Raw genomic sequence first — 17424 nt, forward strand, 5'->3', positions numbered from 1 at the left:
ATATAATTTGCATCTACTTGCAAATTAGTATCTCCTGCAAAACCACATAAATTTTCTTTTATGATTTTTGCAAATTCAGCTAAATTGTGTCAAGTGTGAGAAAATTTGTTAACAAAGCCATTTTTTGATTTTTTCCAATTTCAAATTTTTCCCACTGTCTTAACCATTGCAACACATCTCCCTGGAGAGTTACTGCAATATAATCAAGGAATTTTTCATTTGACCAACTTTTTTATAATTGGTAATAATGATGGACAAGGATTGTGCCCAGTCATCAATTGCTTGTTCTTGATCCTTAAATAGAACATGAGACAAATCTAAATAAGTATCATTTTGAGCTATTGGATACTTATGATTATTATCTTTTCTAGATATTACTGGCTCAGGTGTAGGATTAGAGGTACTTCCAATATTAGTATCATTTTTAACTTCATTTGTTTGAATAAAGTCAAAATTTTCTCCATCTCCCCATGTGCCAAATAATTCGGGATCAATTGGCTCTTCTGCCTTTCTTTTCCCTTTATTTATTTCTGGTGAAATATCTTGATCTAATGTTTCTTCAGATGAGGATGATTGACTATCATCATCATTAGTTGACATATTAATATCATAATTAAAGTACTGTAAAAGGGCTTCATGTTCTAGATAAGTTTCTCTTATCTGATCTAGTAGCCTATTTCTTTCATCAATATCTAAATCTGGGTCTTTATATAATTTTCTCCAATAATCCAATATTTCAACAATATTTTCATATTCAGTCCTATTAGAGGTATTGGTTTGAAATACCATAATATCTTTTGTACCATAAAATAGCCTAGGAATGTAACTATCTCCTGGACTATTCATTCCATCATTGTTTATGAAGGATATAGTTTTTAATTTTGTCACCAAATTGTTTATTTGGTTTTATGCATCTTTATTTAAGTCAATATTTATTATAGAACCCAAATTGTCTATTTTAGATTCTATGGACTCAACTTTGGTTTCTAGATAATTCTGATTTATTTTTTGATTTTTATCTAATTTAGAAAACCAAGAGCACATAAAACCTCTCTTTATGATCTTAAAGACTTGATTATGGCCAATAGTCAAAAGATCTTAATGAGTATATGGGCTTTGACATACACTAAGCATACAGGCTTTACAACAACTATAAATGAAACAAATAATTAGGAAGATATAAAATACAAAGGATACAAAAACTTTGATTTTTTTTTTTTTTAATAACAAAAACCACACCATACACACTTATATATATGTCAAAATTCATACATAGATAGGAATACTTACATAGTTTGATCTTGCTTTCAAAAACTCTTCACCAAGCTCTGATACCACTTAAAACAACAAAAAAGAAAAGGAGCTTTTTACTATTTTTATTATGGAATTATGATGGAGTTATGGAGTATGGAATTATGATGGAGAAGTTAGAGAAGTTGGAAGCACAAAGATGGAGAATTTACATTCTCTATTCCGTTGGCTTCAAAGCCAATTCATAGACTACAATTTACATTTACAAACAAACTATAAAGTCATGCTAGTCTACCTATCATTATTACATGGTAGAAACTTAGCATACTAATACGTCCAAAATTTTACACCTTTCTACTAAAGGCTATAAACCTAGACTAGGCTTGGACAAAATGTCTACAAAAAAAATAAATACAAGATCACAAAAGTCTTGACCATAATAAATAAAAATCTACCATTATTGGTAGTATTCTGACACTACATTTATATACATAATTATATACACTGTCTATCTATCCTCCCCAGTTTTCAAAGAGATAGACTGTTTTAGATAAGTTTTGGTTGAGCTGATTTGTCGTGTAGCATCGACTGAAAAGATTTGGCTAATCACTTTCCGCCTAATAATGCAGGTTGCTCCACATGTCCTGGATAAGGTTGGAGTCGATCAGGAGACAACTGCATTTGATAGCGGGATCCACTATGCTTTTATCCTGTTGATGAGATTGTGATATTCTTCATCAATCTCTGATGGAGGGGAATCCGGATCCTGGCTGTATTGCTCATTCCGGAAATGTTCTACATCATTCGCAGTCATGGCTATTTCCAATGGAAGATCCAAATTATTTCTCTTTTTGAGATTTATTAACATGTCAAGAGGCTCATTAATTTGAGTAGGAGACCTTTGATATGTTATCGAAAAATGGGTTACAAATAATATTCTACCATCTGTAACCATGAATGGCAATTTTGCTGAGCCATGGATGTTGGACGCTGCTTGTGAAACAGATATTAGACTGTCTATCCAATATTCTGTCAAAGAAAGTTTTTGGATATTTTTCAATCGCTCTCTCCGGTGATCTTTATCTAAATAATCATTTTCAAATTCAAAATCTTCAGTTTCTTTAAGATACCAAATCTGGTATAGTTGGAAAAAAATGTTCTCGTTCTCGCCAACCAACAGTGCTGGAGATCTAGAAAGTAAAATATTTACTTTATCGAAAGCCTTTTACTATCCATGAGAGCATTGCTTTGATGATCATTGGATAATTTATCCATTGGATTGGATCTAAAATTTGAAAAACAACTTGATTAGTTATTCCCCAATCTATATCCTCAAAAAACCACATGTCATAGTTTGCCATGATGGTTATTTTGAGAATTCCATCTTTCAATTTTAATTTATCATAAGATCGTTCTAAGATTTGTCTAATCATATCATAATGATCTTCAACTCGATTTTTTATTAACATAAAAATTTCTTTTGGAAGCAAAGTTCTTGCTTTTTCAAAAAGACAAATTCTTTTTATTTGTTCAAAAACTAGATCAGAAAACTCATCTGATATGAGGTCTAATAGCTGAAGAAAATTGTTTATTTTTTCAAAATTAAAATTTTCATTCCAATTCATTTGTTTAAGGATATTGAAACAAAGATTTTGCAAATCTTTTAATTTAGCTGTTTGCTCAATTAATTTGTTGATCAGAACTCCCATGTGTTTTCGAAATGTCACTTTGTTGTCTACAATGTGAATTTTCCAAACTCCATTGAGTTCTGTATAAATTTCTCTGGACATACCAGGGTTGAAAAAATCTTTTATCTCAGATTCATCTAGTTTAGATGTCTGAATATTAGTTGGAACTGGGTTAGTTCTCATTTGAATATAATTCTTTTGATAAACTGGCATAGATGGTGCACTGTAAAAAGCTTTTTTAGCTTTGGCCATGCTATCATATGATTTATAGCTTGCTCCTGAAAATCTGCAAACTTTCTGATTGACTTCATTCCAATTTGTGTAAATTCCAGGTTGTTTTCCTAAGAATACAACATAAACTCTTTCTTGTCTGAGGATTGCTTTTTTAGCAATTGTCACCCAATATCCTTGAGCAGGTTGTTTGCCCTTATTCATTGTTTTCTCTTGGTCTAGAGGTTTTCTGCAAAAATTAAAATTACTTGTTTAGTAATTTAATTTTCTGAAACAATTCCTACTATCTGCAAGAAAATTATTAGTACCTTTAAGATGTTCTACTTCAAAAGTATATTCAGAAATTTTATTATATCAGGCTAATCTTCTTCCTTGTTCAATAGGGTTTTTATTGATTAAGAAATCTCTTACTGCCTTATTGTCAGTGCACACAATAAAATTTTGTGGGGCTAAATAAATATGAAAACTCTTTATTGCCAATTTTATTGCAAGTAATTCTTTTTCAAAAATAATATATTTCTGTTCATTTGGTTTAAATGTTCCAGAATTATATTCACAAATTAATTCTTCTTTTTGTAATTTTATGGGTATTGAATTTTTTCTTAGTCTAATCCCATTTTCTGATAAAGGTATCTATTTATCATGCCATAAATTACTGGGTATAACTTTAAGAACACATCCCCAGCATGTTTCTGAGGCATCTGTTTCTAGAATTAATTTATCACCTGCTTTAGGAAGATAAACATACGGTGAAGTTTTAATTTATCACCTGTTTTAGGAAGATAAACATATGATAAAGCTTTAACATTTTCTTTAATTTGTTTAATTAAAACATCTTCTGTTGTTCATTCAAAAATCACATTTTTCCTTAATTTGGTTAACCAAGGAATTTCTATTTTTAAAAGATTTTTGATAAAATTTCATCCATAATTTAAAATGCCTAATAAACTCTGTAATTGTGTTATATTTTCAAGAGTATCAGGAAAATCTCGTACTTTCGACAAAATATATTCTTGTAATTTTAATCCAGTTTTAAGCTTAATTCCTTTTAGATTTGTACAAAGAATACAAAAGGTAAAACAAATGTAAAAATAATTTAACTTGTATTTCATTTATTTTTATCTTTATTTTTTATTTATCTACACATATTTAATATCCAAACACAACATGTAAAACACAAAAGAGAAACGAAGATAAATCATGGCATAACAAACACACAAGCATTTAGAAACCTAGTATTTTCAACAATCATTGGTAAGTAATCTTATTTTTCATTTCTTTTTTTGTTCTTGTAATTTACAAAAGCCAACAACAATTCTTTTTTACAAATCACGTGCATGTATTAAACTGATCACTTAACAAAGAGAAAGAACAAATACATTGATAGATCAACAAAAATACCTGAAAATACCTATGCCATTTCTCCTACCATTTCACATCCAGCGTTAGAGCCTTCGGAGGGACAAGAACTGATGGAAACTTTGTAAAAGAAATATTGGACATCAAATTACTCCAAGCAGATGAATCTACCTCGATGAAAGGTCGTAACTTCTTAATTACTAGCGGCTTCAACCTCTCTCCCTCAATCCTAGCCACTACCTCGAACCAAACACGTTCGACAGTAGGCCTTGTTCTCCATTCAGCCAATGTGCCCCAGAGAGTGTAGTTGCTTCTGATATCCCTTTCTAGTTCCATCTTGAATCGAACAACGGTTGATGCTTTGATATTTGCTTTTAGAAAACCAAAATGTCTGTTCTTTTGGATTTTGTTTCCTAGAAATCTCCTCAAAATTTTCTCCACCACAGCTATCCTCAAACTCAGGGAATCAATGGGGCAGTGCCGCTTTTTGTAGATGTTTCTAATGTAACATTTTTCTGGCAGCAATTCAATTGTGTCTTTTGATGGGAAAGCAGTTTCGATATAGGAATTAGGGTTTTGGGACTTGTAGGCAGCCACCGTCACAGACCCTGAAATGTGTACAGGAAGTAATGGCTTACATATTGAGTGCTGAAAAGGCCAATACTTGCTTCTCTCCCTGTTTATTGTAACACTTTTATTCGCTTGTAGCCCAAGTTCCAGTGCTTGAAACAGAGAGACTTCTTGAGCATTTCTTACTTCTACTGTGATTCCTTCACCAACAAGGATCCGTTTCAGACCAGTATGTGAAGTGTTCAGCTAATAATCAAAGGTAAAAAAGGCGAGTGTTAGTCATAGGCTCATAGCACAGAGACAGGAATTTAAGCACTGATAGACATGCATGTTGATATGATACATCCAAAATAAAGAAAATTCAAATATGAACACCACATTCAGTTGTTCAGTTTAGAATGAATATGAAAAATATAATTGGCCTATAGATACGATAAAGTGCATCTCACAATAGGGAAAGAAAATAATGAATATTAATATTAACCATGAAAGTAGCCATAGTAGTGTCAGTAGTAGCAGTGTCAGCAGCAATAGTTGTGATGGAAAATGGCAGCAACCAATTAAAGTCTATAAAAGGCGTGGATCCAACGGTTCTAAGGCCCAAGCCTTAATCTGGCATGTGCAAGATGATGCGGGGCCTACTTGGGAGATTAACTAGACTTGGAATTTATTTGAAAGTGTCTTTTGAGTTTCTCAAGTCAAATGTCTTTAAATTTCTAGTCAAGGTCTTTGGGTTATTTAGTTGGTCAAAGAGTCTTCTGGTGTCTTTCACATGATTAATGTATTAAAGAGTCCTAGGGAGTAAGTTAGTCATGTCATTTAATATGGAAAGTTTTAGAGTCAAGATGAAGTTAGTATAAATTATATTGTAAGTCTTGTGGCAAATTATGGATTGAATGAATGAAAATTAAGCTTATACTTCTATGATTGTGCGATGCAATCTTTCTTTAGTGTGATACTAACGAGCCCCTTGGTGTGATGCCTTGGGTTTTCTAAGTGTGATATCTAGATCTATCCTTCTTTAACCCTTCCTCTACTTCCTACAAATCACTGTTCACGTCTACTGTTCACAGCCCCAAAAACAGCCCTGTTATTTGTGTTTTTGCTCATACTTAGGCCTATTTCAAATCTGTCCTGCATCAAATTGCAGTAAAACACAACTCAACAATCTAAAGCTATTTCACCAAATTACAATAACTAAGTTATCAAATTAAAGCCCTAAGCTATTGTAAATGTCCATGAGTATGACTGGACAACTACTAAATGGATACTTGCCAGTGAAAATCTTGGGCATATTCAGCAGCTTAAAGCACCAGAAGGATTTCAATGGCAAATAAGAGAAACATACTCTTCTAAAAATTTTGACTCCAATTAGAATTACAAGAAAAGTTAAAACACCTTGAAGCCTTTAGTCAACTTAAAATATGCCATTTCACTTGACACTAGTGCAAACTTTTTGGTTTCATATTACAAGATTAAATAGATAATAACAGACATGATACAGAAGAAAAACAGAAAGCGAATGACATTTCTGCAGATAATGCGCGCAAAAAAGAAACCATAGAACGGTTAAGGCCATAATAATGACAAAAACACAACAAAACAAGAGCAACTTGCAACATTGAAATAACAAATTAAAATTTGCATTAAAAAAAATCAAATTTTCAGTTCAAATAACATCTCAACTTTGCTTGCTTCGATGCATGACAAAAATGCCAGAGATTTGTTAAGAAATGGTATTAGTGAACCCAACTGAGCTCAAGTGGACAACAGTAAAAATTCAAATACAATTGTACAGAATACCGTCCACTTGTCAAATCTTTATAAACTTCCCCACATATCTGGACTGAAAAAAAAAAAAAAACTGGCCAAAATCTCAAGCATCGCTTAAAACAGTACTGCCATGAAATCTATACCCAAATTTAAAACACTGAATATGTTATCAAACTCATCTTCCAATCTGAATTGCTTTGATATTTATGCAAGCCTCAAGTCACAAGAAATCACACGCCTCTAAATCGAATGTTCATGAGTAACATGCTAACCTCCATTCAGCTAAAAGCGTTAACTTAGTCTATTGTTTTAGTAGCCCACCATATATCAATTAGCTTCTCAGATATACTACACAAGTTGTTTCTTACAGAGGACTACAACCTCTAAATGTAATAACTTCCTGCAAAATTGCAACCAGGAAACAGGTGACGAACATTTAAATTCACTTCCCTTCTAAGGGCTCAAATTCCCCACTTGGTCATTCAAAATAAACTCTCCCTATCTACAAATTGAGAAATTGACATCCAAAAACCAATCTTTTTAAGAAGCAATGAGCGCAAACTATGCTCCAAATCCAAGCCCCAGTAATCATTCCCAAAGAAAGAATATATATATACAATACATTCTTCACAATATTTCAAAAAACCATAACATAAAAGAATTAATCAAATCATTGGTTTCTACAAAAAGAGATATTTATGACCCTTAAATTCTCAAATCTGTTCAATAATTTACAGCAAACAATACTATTCAAGATTAAGATTATACCGGTAAGAGCACCGAGAATTCATCATCTCCTCCCACGCGTAATTCCAAAGGACCTTGGGCTATAAACGCATCGAGCACCGCCACAGAACTAGCCTCATTAACCAAAGATTCAAAATCTCCCTCTTTCTTCATCTTCTTCCACGAAGCCACCTCGTCCCTAAGTTTGAAGATCAACTCAGTCTTCCCAATCCGAAGCCGAAACTCATACCTCTGCGAACTACCGAATTTCACTTTCCTGGAATCCAATTTCGAAACCCTAACGCCCTCCGAGCTATTCCACTCTTGCCGAACCGATATAGCTCTCAAAACATCCTGATTCAAAATCATCACAACAATACATACCAACCGACTCAGATTCAAAAAAAATAATAATAATTAATTAATTAATTAAAAGCAATAATTGAAAAGAAATTGATACGAACCTGGAAGAAAGGAGAGGGTTGAGGACGAAGCTCGTGGCTGACCTTGGGAAAGAGAAAGTGAGAGATGTTTAGGGTTGGGTGAGCAGAGATTGATGTTAGGGTTTCGAAGATGAGGAGAGAGAAGGTGAAGGAGAGAGTCAAAGTGGGTTTGATCATGATTTGGGGAATAGAATAGGCTTGTTGTTTCGTCTACGGACGTCGACGACGATGCCTAGTGGGCATTCCGGGACTGGGGGTTGCAATCGGACACTCTGGCCGTACCGTACGCTGTAAACGCTGGTTTGTTGTTTTGGTGTTCCAGATCTACTGTGGAAGTCAACGTGAAATTACGAGAATGGCCCTTTTCGATAAAAATAGAATGCTCTGATCTTGGCCGCTGGATTGAGGACTTGTTTGGAAATAGGTTTTTTTAATAACTTTTTAAATTTTTTTTTTTTTTTTGGGCTTTAACTGTTTTATTTCATAAAATGCAAATTATTTCTGAATATTCCATTAGGTCCATTAATTGTAAAAGGACGAAATAACCCTCTTCCGCCTCTCCCGCGTGTAACCTATCCTGCAAAACCCATTCTCATTCCACCTATTCAATCCACAAAATTTCCAAAACAAAAACTGAATCCACAAAACCAGATTCGCATCGCCTCCAGTAACCCTAGATTCAAATCGCCTCACCAACGTCGTCGTCGTCCACCGTCCACCCTAGATTCCTCTTCATCTCACCGCTGCGAAGGTTCACAACGGAAGGAGGGTGCTTCGTCGTTCGAAAATTCCTGTCGTTGGATTGAGTTTGTTTTATCCACTAAGTGTGGTCCATACCCACCCACCATGAGGAACAAAAGTAAGCAATACCATTCCACCTTCTGCTTTTCAATCATAATGTGATCACCGATGTATACATCCACCTTCTGGCTTTCGAATTTGAATTTGTAAACATAGATGTTTTCAGAATTGATTTTGTAAATATAGATGATGTGAACATTTACATTAGTGTTAATTACTGGCTAAACTTACATTAGTAGACATTGATGTGAACATTCACATCAGTGTATAACGATGTGAATGTTCACATTACTGTCACTGTTGATATTGTTGATTGTTGATGTCCATAGAACTCCCAAACTTCACTCAATAATGTGATGGAATATGATGTAAATATTCACATTGTGACATCAATGTCAAACTTGTTTGTGTTGGTGGGTGTTGTTTGGTGCTGTTGGTTTCACCCTTTGATTTTTAGCCAATTATAGCATAATATGATCACCCATGTAAACATTTACATTGCCCTCTAACTATTGTTGTTTTCGAAATTGATTTTGCAAACATAGATGATGCGAACATTCACATTACTATATTGGGTAAACTAACATTAGTATACACTGATGTGAACATTCACATCAGTGTACAATGATGTGAATATTCACATTACTATCACTGTTGATTGTTGAATGTTGTTTGGTGCTTTTGGTTCCATCCTCAGCCAATTATATGTTCTTATTTGAACACCCAGGTCTTCCCCATAGATTTGATGGCAAGCAAAAGAGAGGGGAATCTCGTACCAAAGCCAAACCTGATCAAACAGTTGTTCCTAAAGAAGTGAACATGAAAAAAGTTAACTACCGGTCAAATATAACTGGATTGGTCAAACTGTTAAAGGATACAAAATTTACAAGTGGCCAATTGAAGTGCCTTAGAAAAACACCGTTTTGACCATTATTTGATTACTTGATTAGTAATGAAGTCGACCTCAACCACTGCATGAAATATGATGATGGTGTTGTACGTATAGTGCAGACATTCAAGCCATCTAGTGGGAGGTTTTACATTGGGAATGAGAACATCCAGATTTTTAGAAGTGATGTATCACTGATTTTTGGGATGGACTGCGGCACCAAGTCGATGGACCTTTCTTATGGTGCAAAACCAACAACCGGCATCATACACCGAATGTGCAAGGATGTTAGTCGGTTAAGTGCTGCCAAAATACGAGAAATTCTGAGCGAAGCATTAAAGGGCACAAAGAAACAAGACAATGAAGAGGTCGTAAGATTAGTTTGCATGTATGCATGCGTCAAGCTATTCTTTTCTACGTCCAGAGAAACAATTGGATGGGCTTTTTACTCATACATAGACCCATTAGACAACATGATCGAGTATGATTGGGCTGTGAGCATCTGGGCAACCCTGATGGGTTCATTGGGCCAAAACTGTGAAAAACCAGGACGAGTCACCGGATGTATGATGTTGTTGATGGTAAATCTCATAAAACTTATTCTATGTTTAATATGAACATTTACGGGGTTTGCCCACTCTGATGTGAATGTTCACATTTCTGGGCAATGGTGTGGAAGTTGACATCAGTAATGTAAATATTCACATTACTGTTCAGTAATGTACAAACACACATTAATAGATGTTGGTATAAACATTCACATCAGTGTAGATTGATGTGATGTTAGCACCATAACAAATGCGGAACATTCACATTGCTGATGTGAATATTCACATTACTAGGCAATGGTGTGGAAGTTGATATCAGTGATGTAAACTTTCACATTACTGTTCAATAATGTACAAACACACATTAGTAGACACTGCTGTAAACATTCACATCAGTGTAGATTGATGTGATGGTAGCACCAAAACAATTGTAGAACATTCACATTACTGATGTGAATGTTCACATTACTGGGCAATGGTGTGGAAGTTGACATCAATAATGTGAACATTCATATTGTTGTTCAGCAATGGATAAACACACATTACTGGCCACTGGTGTAAACATTCACATCAGTGTTAATTGATGTGAACATTCACATTACTGGCCACTGGTGTAAACATTCACATCAGTGTTAATTGATGTGAACATTCACATTACTGATATTTGTTATTTGTTTCAGTACTGGTTGTGTGAGCATACAACAATCTTACAACCCCGCAACCGCAATGCCATTCCGCGATGTGTAAAGTGGGACCTCACAACCTTACATAACAACATGAAGTCCATATCTTTGGCTAAGCTTGGTTTAAATGAGGTAGAAGTACAACCAAAAATATTGTGCCCATTCACATAGTGAGACAAGGAACTATCTAACTAACATAATGTCTCCAACTGCAGGTATATAACGGCGAGCTAATGGCATCCCCAACTGAATCGAAGATGTACCATCATACAAAATTGAATGTGGAGCCCAAACCTGAGATTTTGTTAAGTGCACCAGCAAAGAAAGATGAAAGCAATGATGATGAAAGTAAAGACAATCAACGCAGTGACGACAGTGATGGATTTTCTGTCGATGCAATGGACCTGAATGACGTTGGACATGATATCAATCCCAGCTGTAGCACCCCCAATGCTGAGAGAGGTATCATCATAACACAACCAACTGAGCCGAACATTGTGGATGTACTTATAAAAGAAAACCAAAAAGCTTGGGGTCTTGTACGACAATGGGAAGCGAAATACAAATAGTTGGAAGAATCATGGGAGTTAAGGGCAAGGGTGATTGTTACCCTTAAAGCCAAACTATTTGACCAGTCGGGCCCATCCAATATGGACATGGACATGAAGAATTGCATGGAGTGGAAAGATACAGAAATTCAGCGGCTGACAAAGTTGGTCATCAACTTGGAATGTGAAAAAACAATTCTTCAAGACCTTTTTGACGATCAGTTCGTCCACATTATCACTCAAGTTGAAGCACAAAAGGCACATGACAGCCTTAAGAAGCATCCCACTGCAGCATTGGAACACATTATCAACCCACCATCGAGGGTAAAGCTCATCAATCAGAAGGTAAGGAAAGAGCACCGGTTGAATGAGTTTGAATACCCCAACTTGCTTGGTCAAAAGAAAGGGAAAGAGGGAGCCGAAGAGCAATCCCATGCAGTCCAAATTGTACAAGATTTAGACAAGCATCCACAAAAAAAGCAACCAACAAAGTACAAGAACTTAACCTTGAACAACAAACTAAAGGTTTGGGCCAACATGAGCAAACTCAACAAGCAGAAGGTCCAAAATTTGCCCAAGAACGGCGGTGATGAGTAAATGATCTTACATATCTCCTACTGAATTTTTTTTTTCGCTCATGTTCAGTTCACATACATACTTAATAAATTAGACCATTTCATAAATGTGCAATGTTGACATTAACGTTTTCTGAAATCACAATGCACAGTTTGCTAGTGTGGCGAGGGGACTCAAAGACTAAAGATGTGTATTTTGATGACATCATACACATCATCAAGGAAGAATCAATAACCAACAACGTATGGCAACTGTAAATGTGTACAAAACACACACACACACACACACACACTGTAAAGACACTGCAAATAATGTACTGCCACCCCTCTGTTTCTGCAGGTGATAGATGCATATGGTGAAATTCTACTTGAACTACAAGGCTAGTCAACCCAAGTTTAGAGGATTCAATATTCATCTTTACAAGCACATGTTTGGTAACCACTAGACTTTTGCTTTGTTTATGTTTCAATATATGTGAATGTTCATCTTAGCATTATATGCTTATATTGTTAACTTAAATGATAGGCAAATGTGAATGTTAACAACAACATAAAATGATAGATGAGAAGATTCATATTGACAGATATGAACATTAACATCATTCACATCACTAATCATTAACAGATGTGAACATTCACATCAGTAACATCACTCACATTAACAGATGTGAACATTTACATTAGTAACATCACTCACCATTAGCAGATGTAAACATTCACATCATTCACATCATTCACATTAACAGATGTGAACATTTACATCAGTAACATCACTCACCATTAGCAGATGTGAACAATCACATCAAACATTGATATAAATACTTGGTACATCATTGTATGCCCTTTGTGTGTAGAAAATCATGCAAGAGTACCCCCCACAAGAGAAATAAACTGATTGATGTACACATCAAGGAGTATCAAGGCCAGAGATTCTTAATCTTTCCAATACACGACAACTTCCACTGGACAATTGTTGTGTACGACGTGAAAGAGAATGTATGGAGGCATTATAACTCGCTGCGCCCAAGAGAAGGCATACATGACCCACATATTGACAAAGCACAAATAGTGGTAAGTGACTAACACATATAATACTTGTCATGATGTGTAATATTTGAACTTGGACGTATGCACTATGTTGGTTGGTGCCTAATATAAAATTTCAATGTTGGCAGAGGGACTACATCGAGGCTTTGGTGCACAACATTGGACCATCATCACCATTATGGACCAAATTATCAAGCCAAAATACTTCGCAAACAATCATATCAGTAGACATCTGTCCTCAGCAAGCATCAAATTCGTAAGCCTAAAATCGATTTGTACATATGTTCCACAACCATTACCCACCTAAATTTCAAAATCTAACAAGAAGTTTTATTTTCAGGGTGGATTGCAGGCCTGCAGTTTGTTACATCATGAGGGCGCATGTATACCGTGAAGACATTGTTGCCAGCCTAGATCGCTTTGAATGGTGTCAAATAAGAGTCTCATTAGTACACCTTTTTCTGAATCACAGAAAGACAGTGCAATGTGAAAACCTATAGGTGGGTGTAGACGTCCCCGACCGTCCCGGGAAGAGACCTCCCCGTTTTGTTCATTGGGCTCACTATAGTTCAGGACTCAATGTCACGATCCTGTATCTAATCTCGCAGAGTGCAATGCAAGACCGATGAAATCATCAAAGAGTCCAAATCTGGCAAATCGTTTTTGGAAACAGATTTTTTGAAAGAAGTGCCAAACATGGACTGCTTTGCCAGATACAGAGTCGCCACCTAAATATTTTATTTTGGGAAATTTAGGAAACCCTGACTCGTTGCCTAAGGCCACGTGTCCGTCATCACCAAAGTTGCCTCGGCTCAGGAACTTGGGTACGATTGGGGAAGGTCACTTCGTGAGCACCCCCGCTCGCACGATCAAAGATCGGCCTCTACTAACCATGATATCTAGTTTTGAAAATATTATGCGTTCTTATTCCAGTTATTAGCCTAGATTTACTATGTGATGCGCACAGCATACAAGTATAGACTGGATCGCCTGAATCGGAACGAAACATCTCATGTTTGTTTTTTAAAGCGGTTTGCTACTCGCAAATAGGCTAAAATGTGGATTTGCCACCCTCAGGTGGGCTTAGAAAACAAAGTGATTTGCCACTATCTAGTGGGCTTAAAACTCACAATTGATGAATTGTTCCAATCTAAATAACCCAACCTTCACCCACAGGCATTCAGGCAAGTATATCATATAAGCAAATAGCCTCATGGTAAGCATGCTATCATGGCAGTCACTCACACGCATGCAAGGATGTTAAAACATAAAACTTACCGAGTACTCCAAGCCAAAACAAAAGTTATGTTAGAAATCCATGCATGATCCTAACCATATAGAAATGCCTAATGCAACACATGCAAAATGCAACTAAGATAGGCTCGGCTATTCTAAAGATGGCATATGAAATGCTACAGCTAACACATATTCAACTTGGAATTGAAATATAAATGCAGTTAGTATGATGCGCCGAGCCCAGTGCATGCAATACAGATGAATGAATGCAGACATGGTATCATAAGTATGCTAATTGAAACATGCCCTAATCTAACCATCATAAGCAGGTAAATAAAAGGGAGAAAGACGTGGGGTTGGAAGACATACATCACACACACGCACAATTATTACAATTGTGCCCTCGCTCGGAGGGTTCGAAAGAATAATACGGTCCGAATAAATAGAAAATCCTAATTAATTAACAAACTAATCTAGGAAAGCAAATAAATTAGCACGCAAATCCATGGACCGCCTCAACTCTGTTCCAAATGATGAATGATGCATGCTCGAGTTGCCTTGCGCAGAAACCCATTACGATGCCCCGGGTTGCCTCTGTTTGCAATTGTTTTCGGAAGATTGCACAACGCTCCAGAAGACCGCTGATTTCTGATTTACTACAACAGAGAGCCACAAAGGGGCATGGCAAAGTATTTCACATATGTATGCATGACTACTCTTCAGGGATCGTAGTCCTCGATCCTCGTGCCACCAATCACGCATATCGATGCATGATGGCCGAGGAGTCGAATTGCACGACTCAATATGAAATGAATGCACATGAAAACACAACAAGACCTAAACTCCATCATGGGTACTTCGGAGTGTCGGTGACGGGGAATTGAGACACGTTCCGTCACTCGGTGTACGAAACGTCCCTCGTTTCCCATGCTTGGGCTAACTCCTATCCCAAACACAATGCAAATGAAATGGCATACACAATGCAACTAACATACAATCTAGCATACGTAATGCTATGAGATGGCATACACAATGCTCGATGTAATATGGCATATACAATGCACTAACACGCAACCTAGCATACGCAATGCTATGAGATGGCATACACAATGCATAATGGACTTACACCAACATGAGTGGACCTCAGCCACACTCACATCAATAGCCGTTAGATGAAAATGAGACAACCGAAATGCGTGCACACATGCACGCATACCGAGGACCGAACCTAAGGCATCAAATGCCACTCTACCAAAGCATGGCAAGGGATGAAAGATGGCCTATGAATATGTAATTTCCAACACTAAAACATGAAAATATGGCACCCGATGCATGGAATAAGCCCCGAAACTCAAAACTAGGCAGATGTATTGAACCACAAGTATACAAAGCAAGCATTATTTGATCATGAAGTCAAAAGACAGAGCCAAGGCAGTCCCAAAACATGCACATTTTTAGTTTAGAGCATGGCCAAAAGATGCTAACATGATGGACTAAAATAGCATGCAACATTGGCTAGCAAGTATGGTTTACATGGTATGTATATGAAGCAAATGAGAACTCGTCAAACCAGCTAAAAACAGTGAATAAAACATGCCAAAATATGCCTAAATAATCACTGAAATGCAGCCAATGCTTGTAAAAATGAGGGGCTTCTTTGGAAGGCCATTCAAGAGGTTGTTAAGCACATATAAGATGGACACTTAGCATGACCAAACCAACTCTGGAAATGAGTTATGATAGCCCTAAAACTCACAAAATTGGCCCTGAAATCAGTCAAGGAAGCATACGATGAAAGGCCCCCTCAAAAGGCCTTGAATGGAATTGTTCTACACGTGCACTATAGACATAAAATATGATCAAAAGGGCCCCAGACAGACCTAAGGCAGACCTTAAAACCCACAAAATTGGGCCCAAAAAGTGACTTCAATGCATGCAAAATAGAGCCCCTTTGGAAAGCCAATGATGCTAGTAAAGAAAATGAGGGGTGAGAGGGTCACCCCTCTATGATTTCAAAGCTCAAAACCTCGTCAAAGCCACTGAAAATCCCCTAGATTTTAGTGTCTAAGAGGCCAAAACAAGTCCAATGCAAATGCTCTAATGCATAGCCCTAAATATGAAGGAATGAAGCATGCAAGGAAGGAGATGACTCCAAACAGAAAAGTGACCTCAAGAAAACTTAAATAGGAGGTCAAAATAAGGCTTTTTCTAGTTTATAACAAATCTCAAAAATTTTCACAAGTAAGGCTAAAGTATGATGCAAAAATAGCCCTAAAAGAGAGATAGATGGTAAGGTGAAGTAGAAGACCTCAAACAGTAAAGTGCCCTTAAACAAAGTTGAAGAGGAGCTCAAAATATGACACTTTCTAGTTTATGACAAAGCCTAGAAATACTTTCAAGTGAAGCTAAGTAATGAAGCAAAAAAATGCAAGTTTAAGGGAAATAGACACTTACCCTTGAAGAGCCGACCTCCAGCAGCTTTTGGACCAAGTTGGTGAGCTTTCAACCTCTGCAAATGACTTCCAAGGTGCTGGAATGGATGATGAAGGTGTAGTGCAAAGGGTTGTAGTGCAAATGGACCAAGAAAATTAGGGTTTTGGAGCTTGGAATAGTGATAATGGAGGAGGGAGGTTATATGCCTTAGTAAATTTTGTTCAACCCTCTGATATGAAGCCAAGCCTCTCCTTTATAGAGGAGAGATTCCAAAATATCCAAAAAGGTCCCCAAGTATCCTCCATACACGTGTATGGAGGATACACCAAATGGCCTCCAGCTGGCACAGCTGGACTACACTCAGAAAAAGCAAAAAGCAAGAAGCAGGCCGGCCAGTTCAAGTGGCCGGCCGACCACCCCCCCTAGTCGGCCGACCAGGGGTCAAAAGGGTCAACAAAATTTTCTGGCCGGCTACCCCAGAAAGGTGGTCTCCCAGATGAGTGCAACACAGCAATGTAGAGAAAAATCAAAAAATGTGACCCAAGAGAGAGAAAAGCTAGCTTTTAGAGGGGGTCAAAAGGGGCAAGAAGAGAAAACTGGTCGGCCTACCGTATTGGTGGCCT

General features: G+C 36.7%; 1 protein-coding gene across 1 annotated transcript; it reads right to left on the reverse strand.

Annotated features, from left to right (window-relative positions):
- Positions 1-4408: 4408 nt before the first annotated feature.
- On the reverse strand, positions 4409-8398 carry LOC114264539 (signal peptidase I). The gene is made up of 3 exons (XM_028205193.2): positions 8063-8398; positions 7641-7952; positions 4409-5345 (listed from the first exon to the last, which is right to left on the reverse strand). The coding sequence occupies exons 1-3, from the start codon at positions 8216-8218 to the stop codon at positions 4596-4598; spliced, it is 1218 nt and encodes a 405-aa protein (XP_028060994.1). The 5' UTR covers positions 8219-8398; the 3' UTR covers positions 4409-4595.
- Positions 8399-17424: the final 9026 nt, after the last annotated feature.

The sequence above is a fragment of the Camellia sinensis genome, chromosome 3 (assembly GCF_055761805.1).
Source record: "Camellia sinensis isolate YWXY chromosome 3, ASM5576180v1, whole genome shotgun sequence".
Classification (NCBI taxonomy): Eukaryota; Viridiplantae; Streptophyta; class Magnoliopsida; order Ericales; family Theaceae; genus Camellia; species Camellia sinensis.

Excerpts from the sequence above, each read along its gene's own strand:
- LOC114264539 (XM_028205193.2), bottom strand. The coding sequence starts at position 8,218 with ATGATCAAACCCACTTTGACTCTCTCCTTCACCTTCTCTCTCCTCATC. Across the intron at positions 7,953-8,062 it reads AACCCTCTCCTTTCTTCCAG|GATGTTTTGAGAGCTATATC; the intron begins GTTCGTATCAAT and ends ATTTTGAATCAG. Across the intron at positions 5,346-7,640 it reads AATTCTCGGTGCTCTTACCG|CTGAACACTTCACATACTGG; the intron begins GTATAATCTTAA and ends TTTGATTATTAG.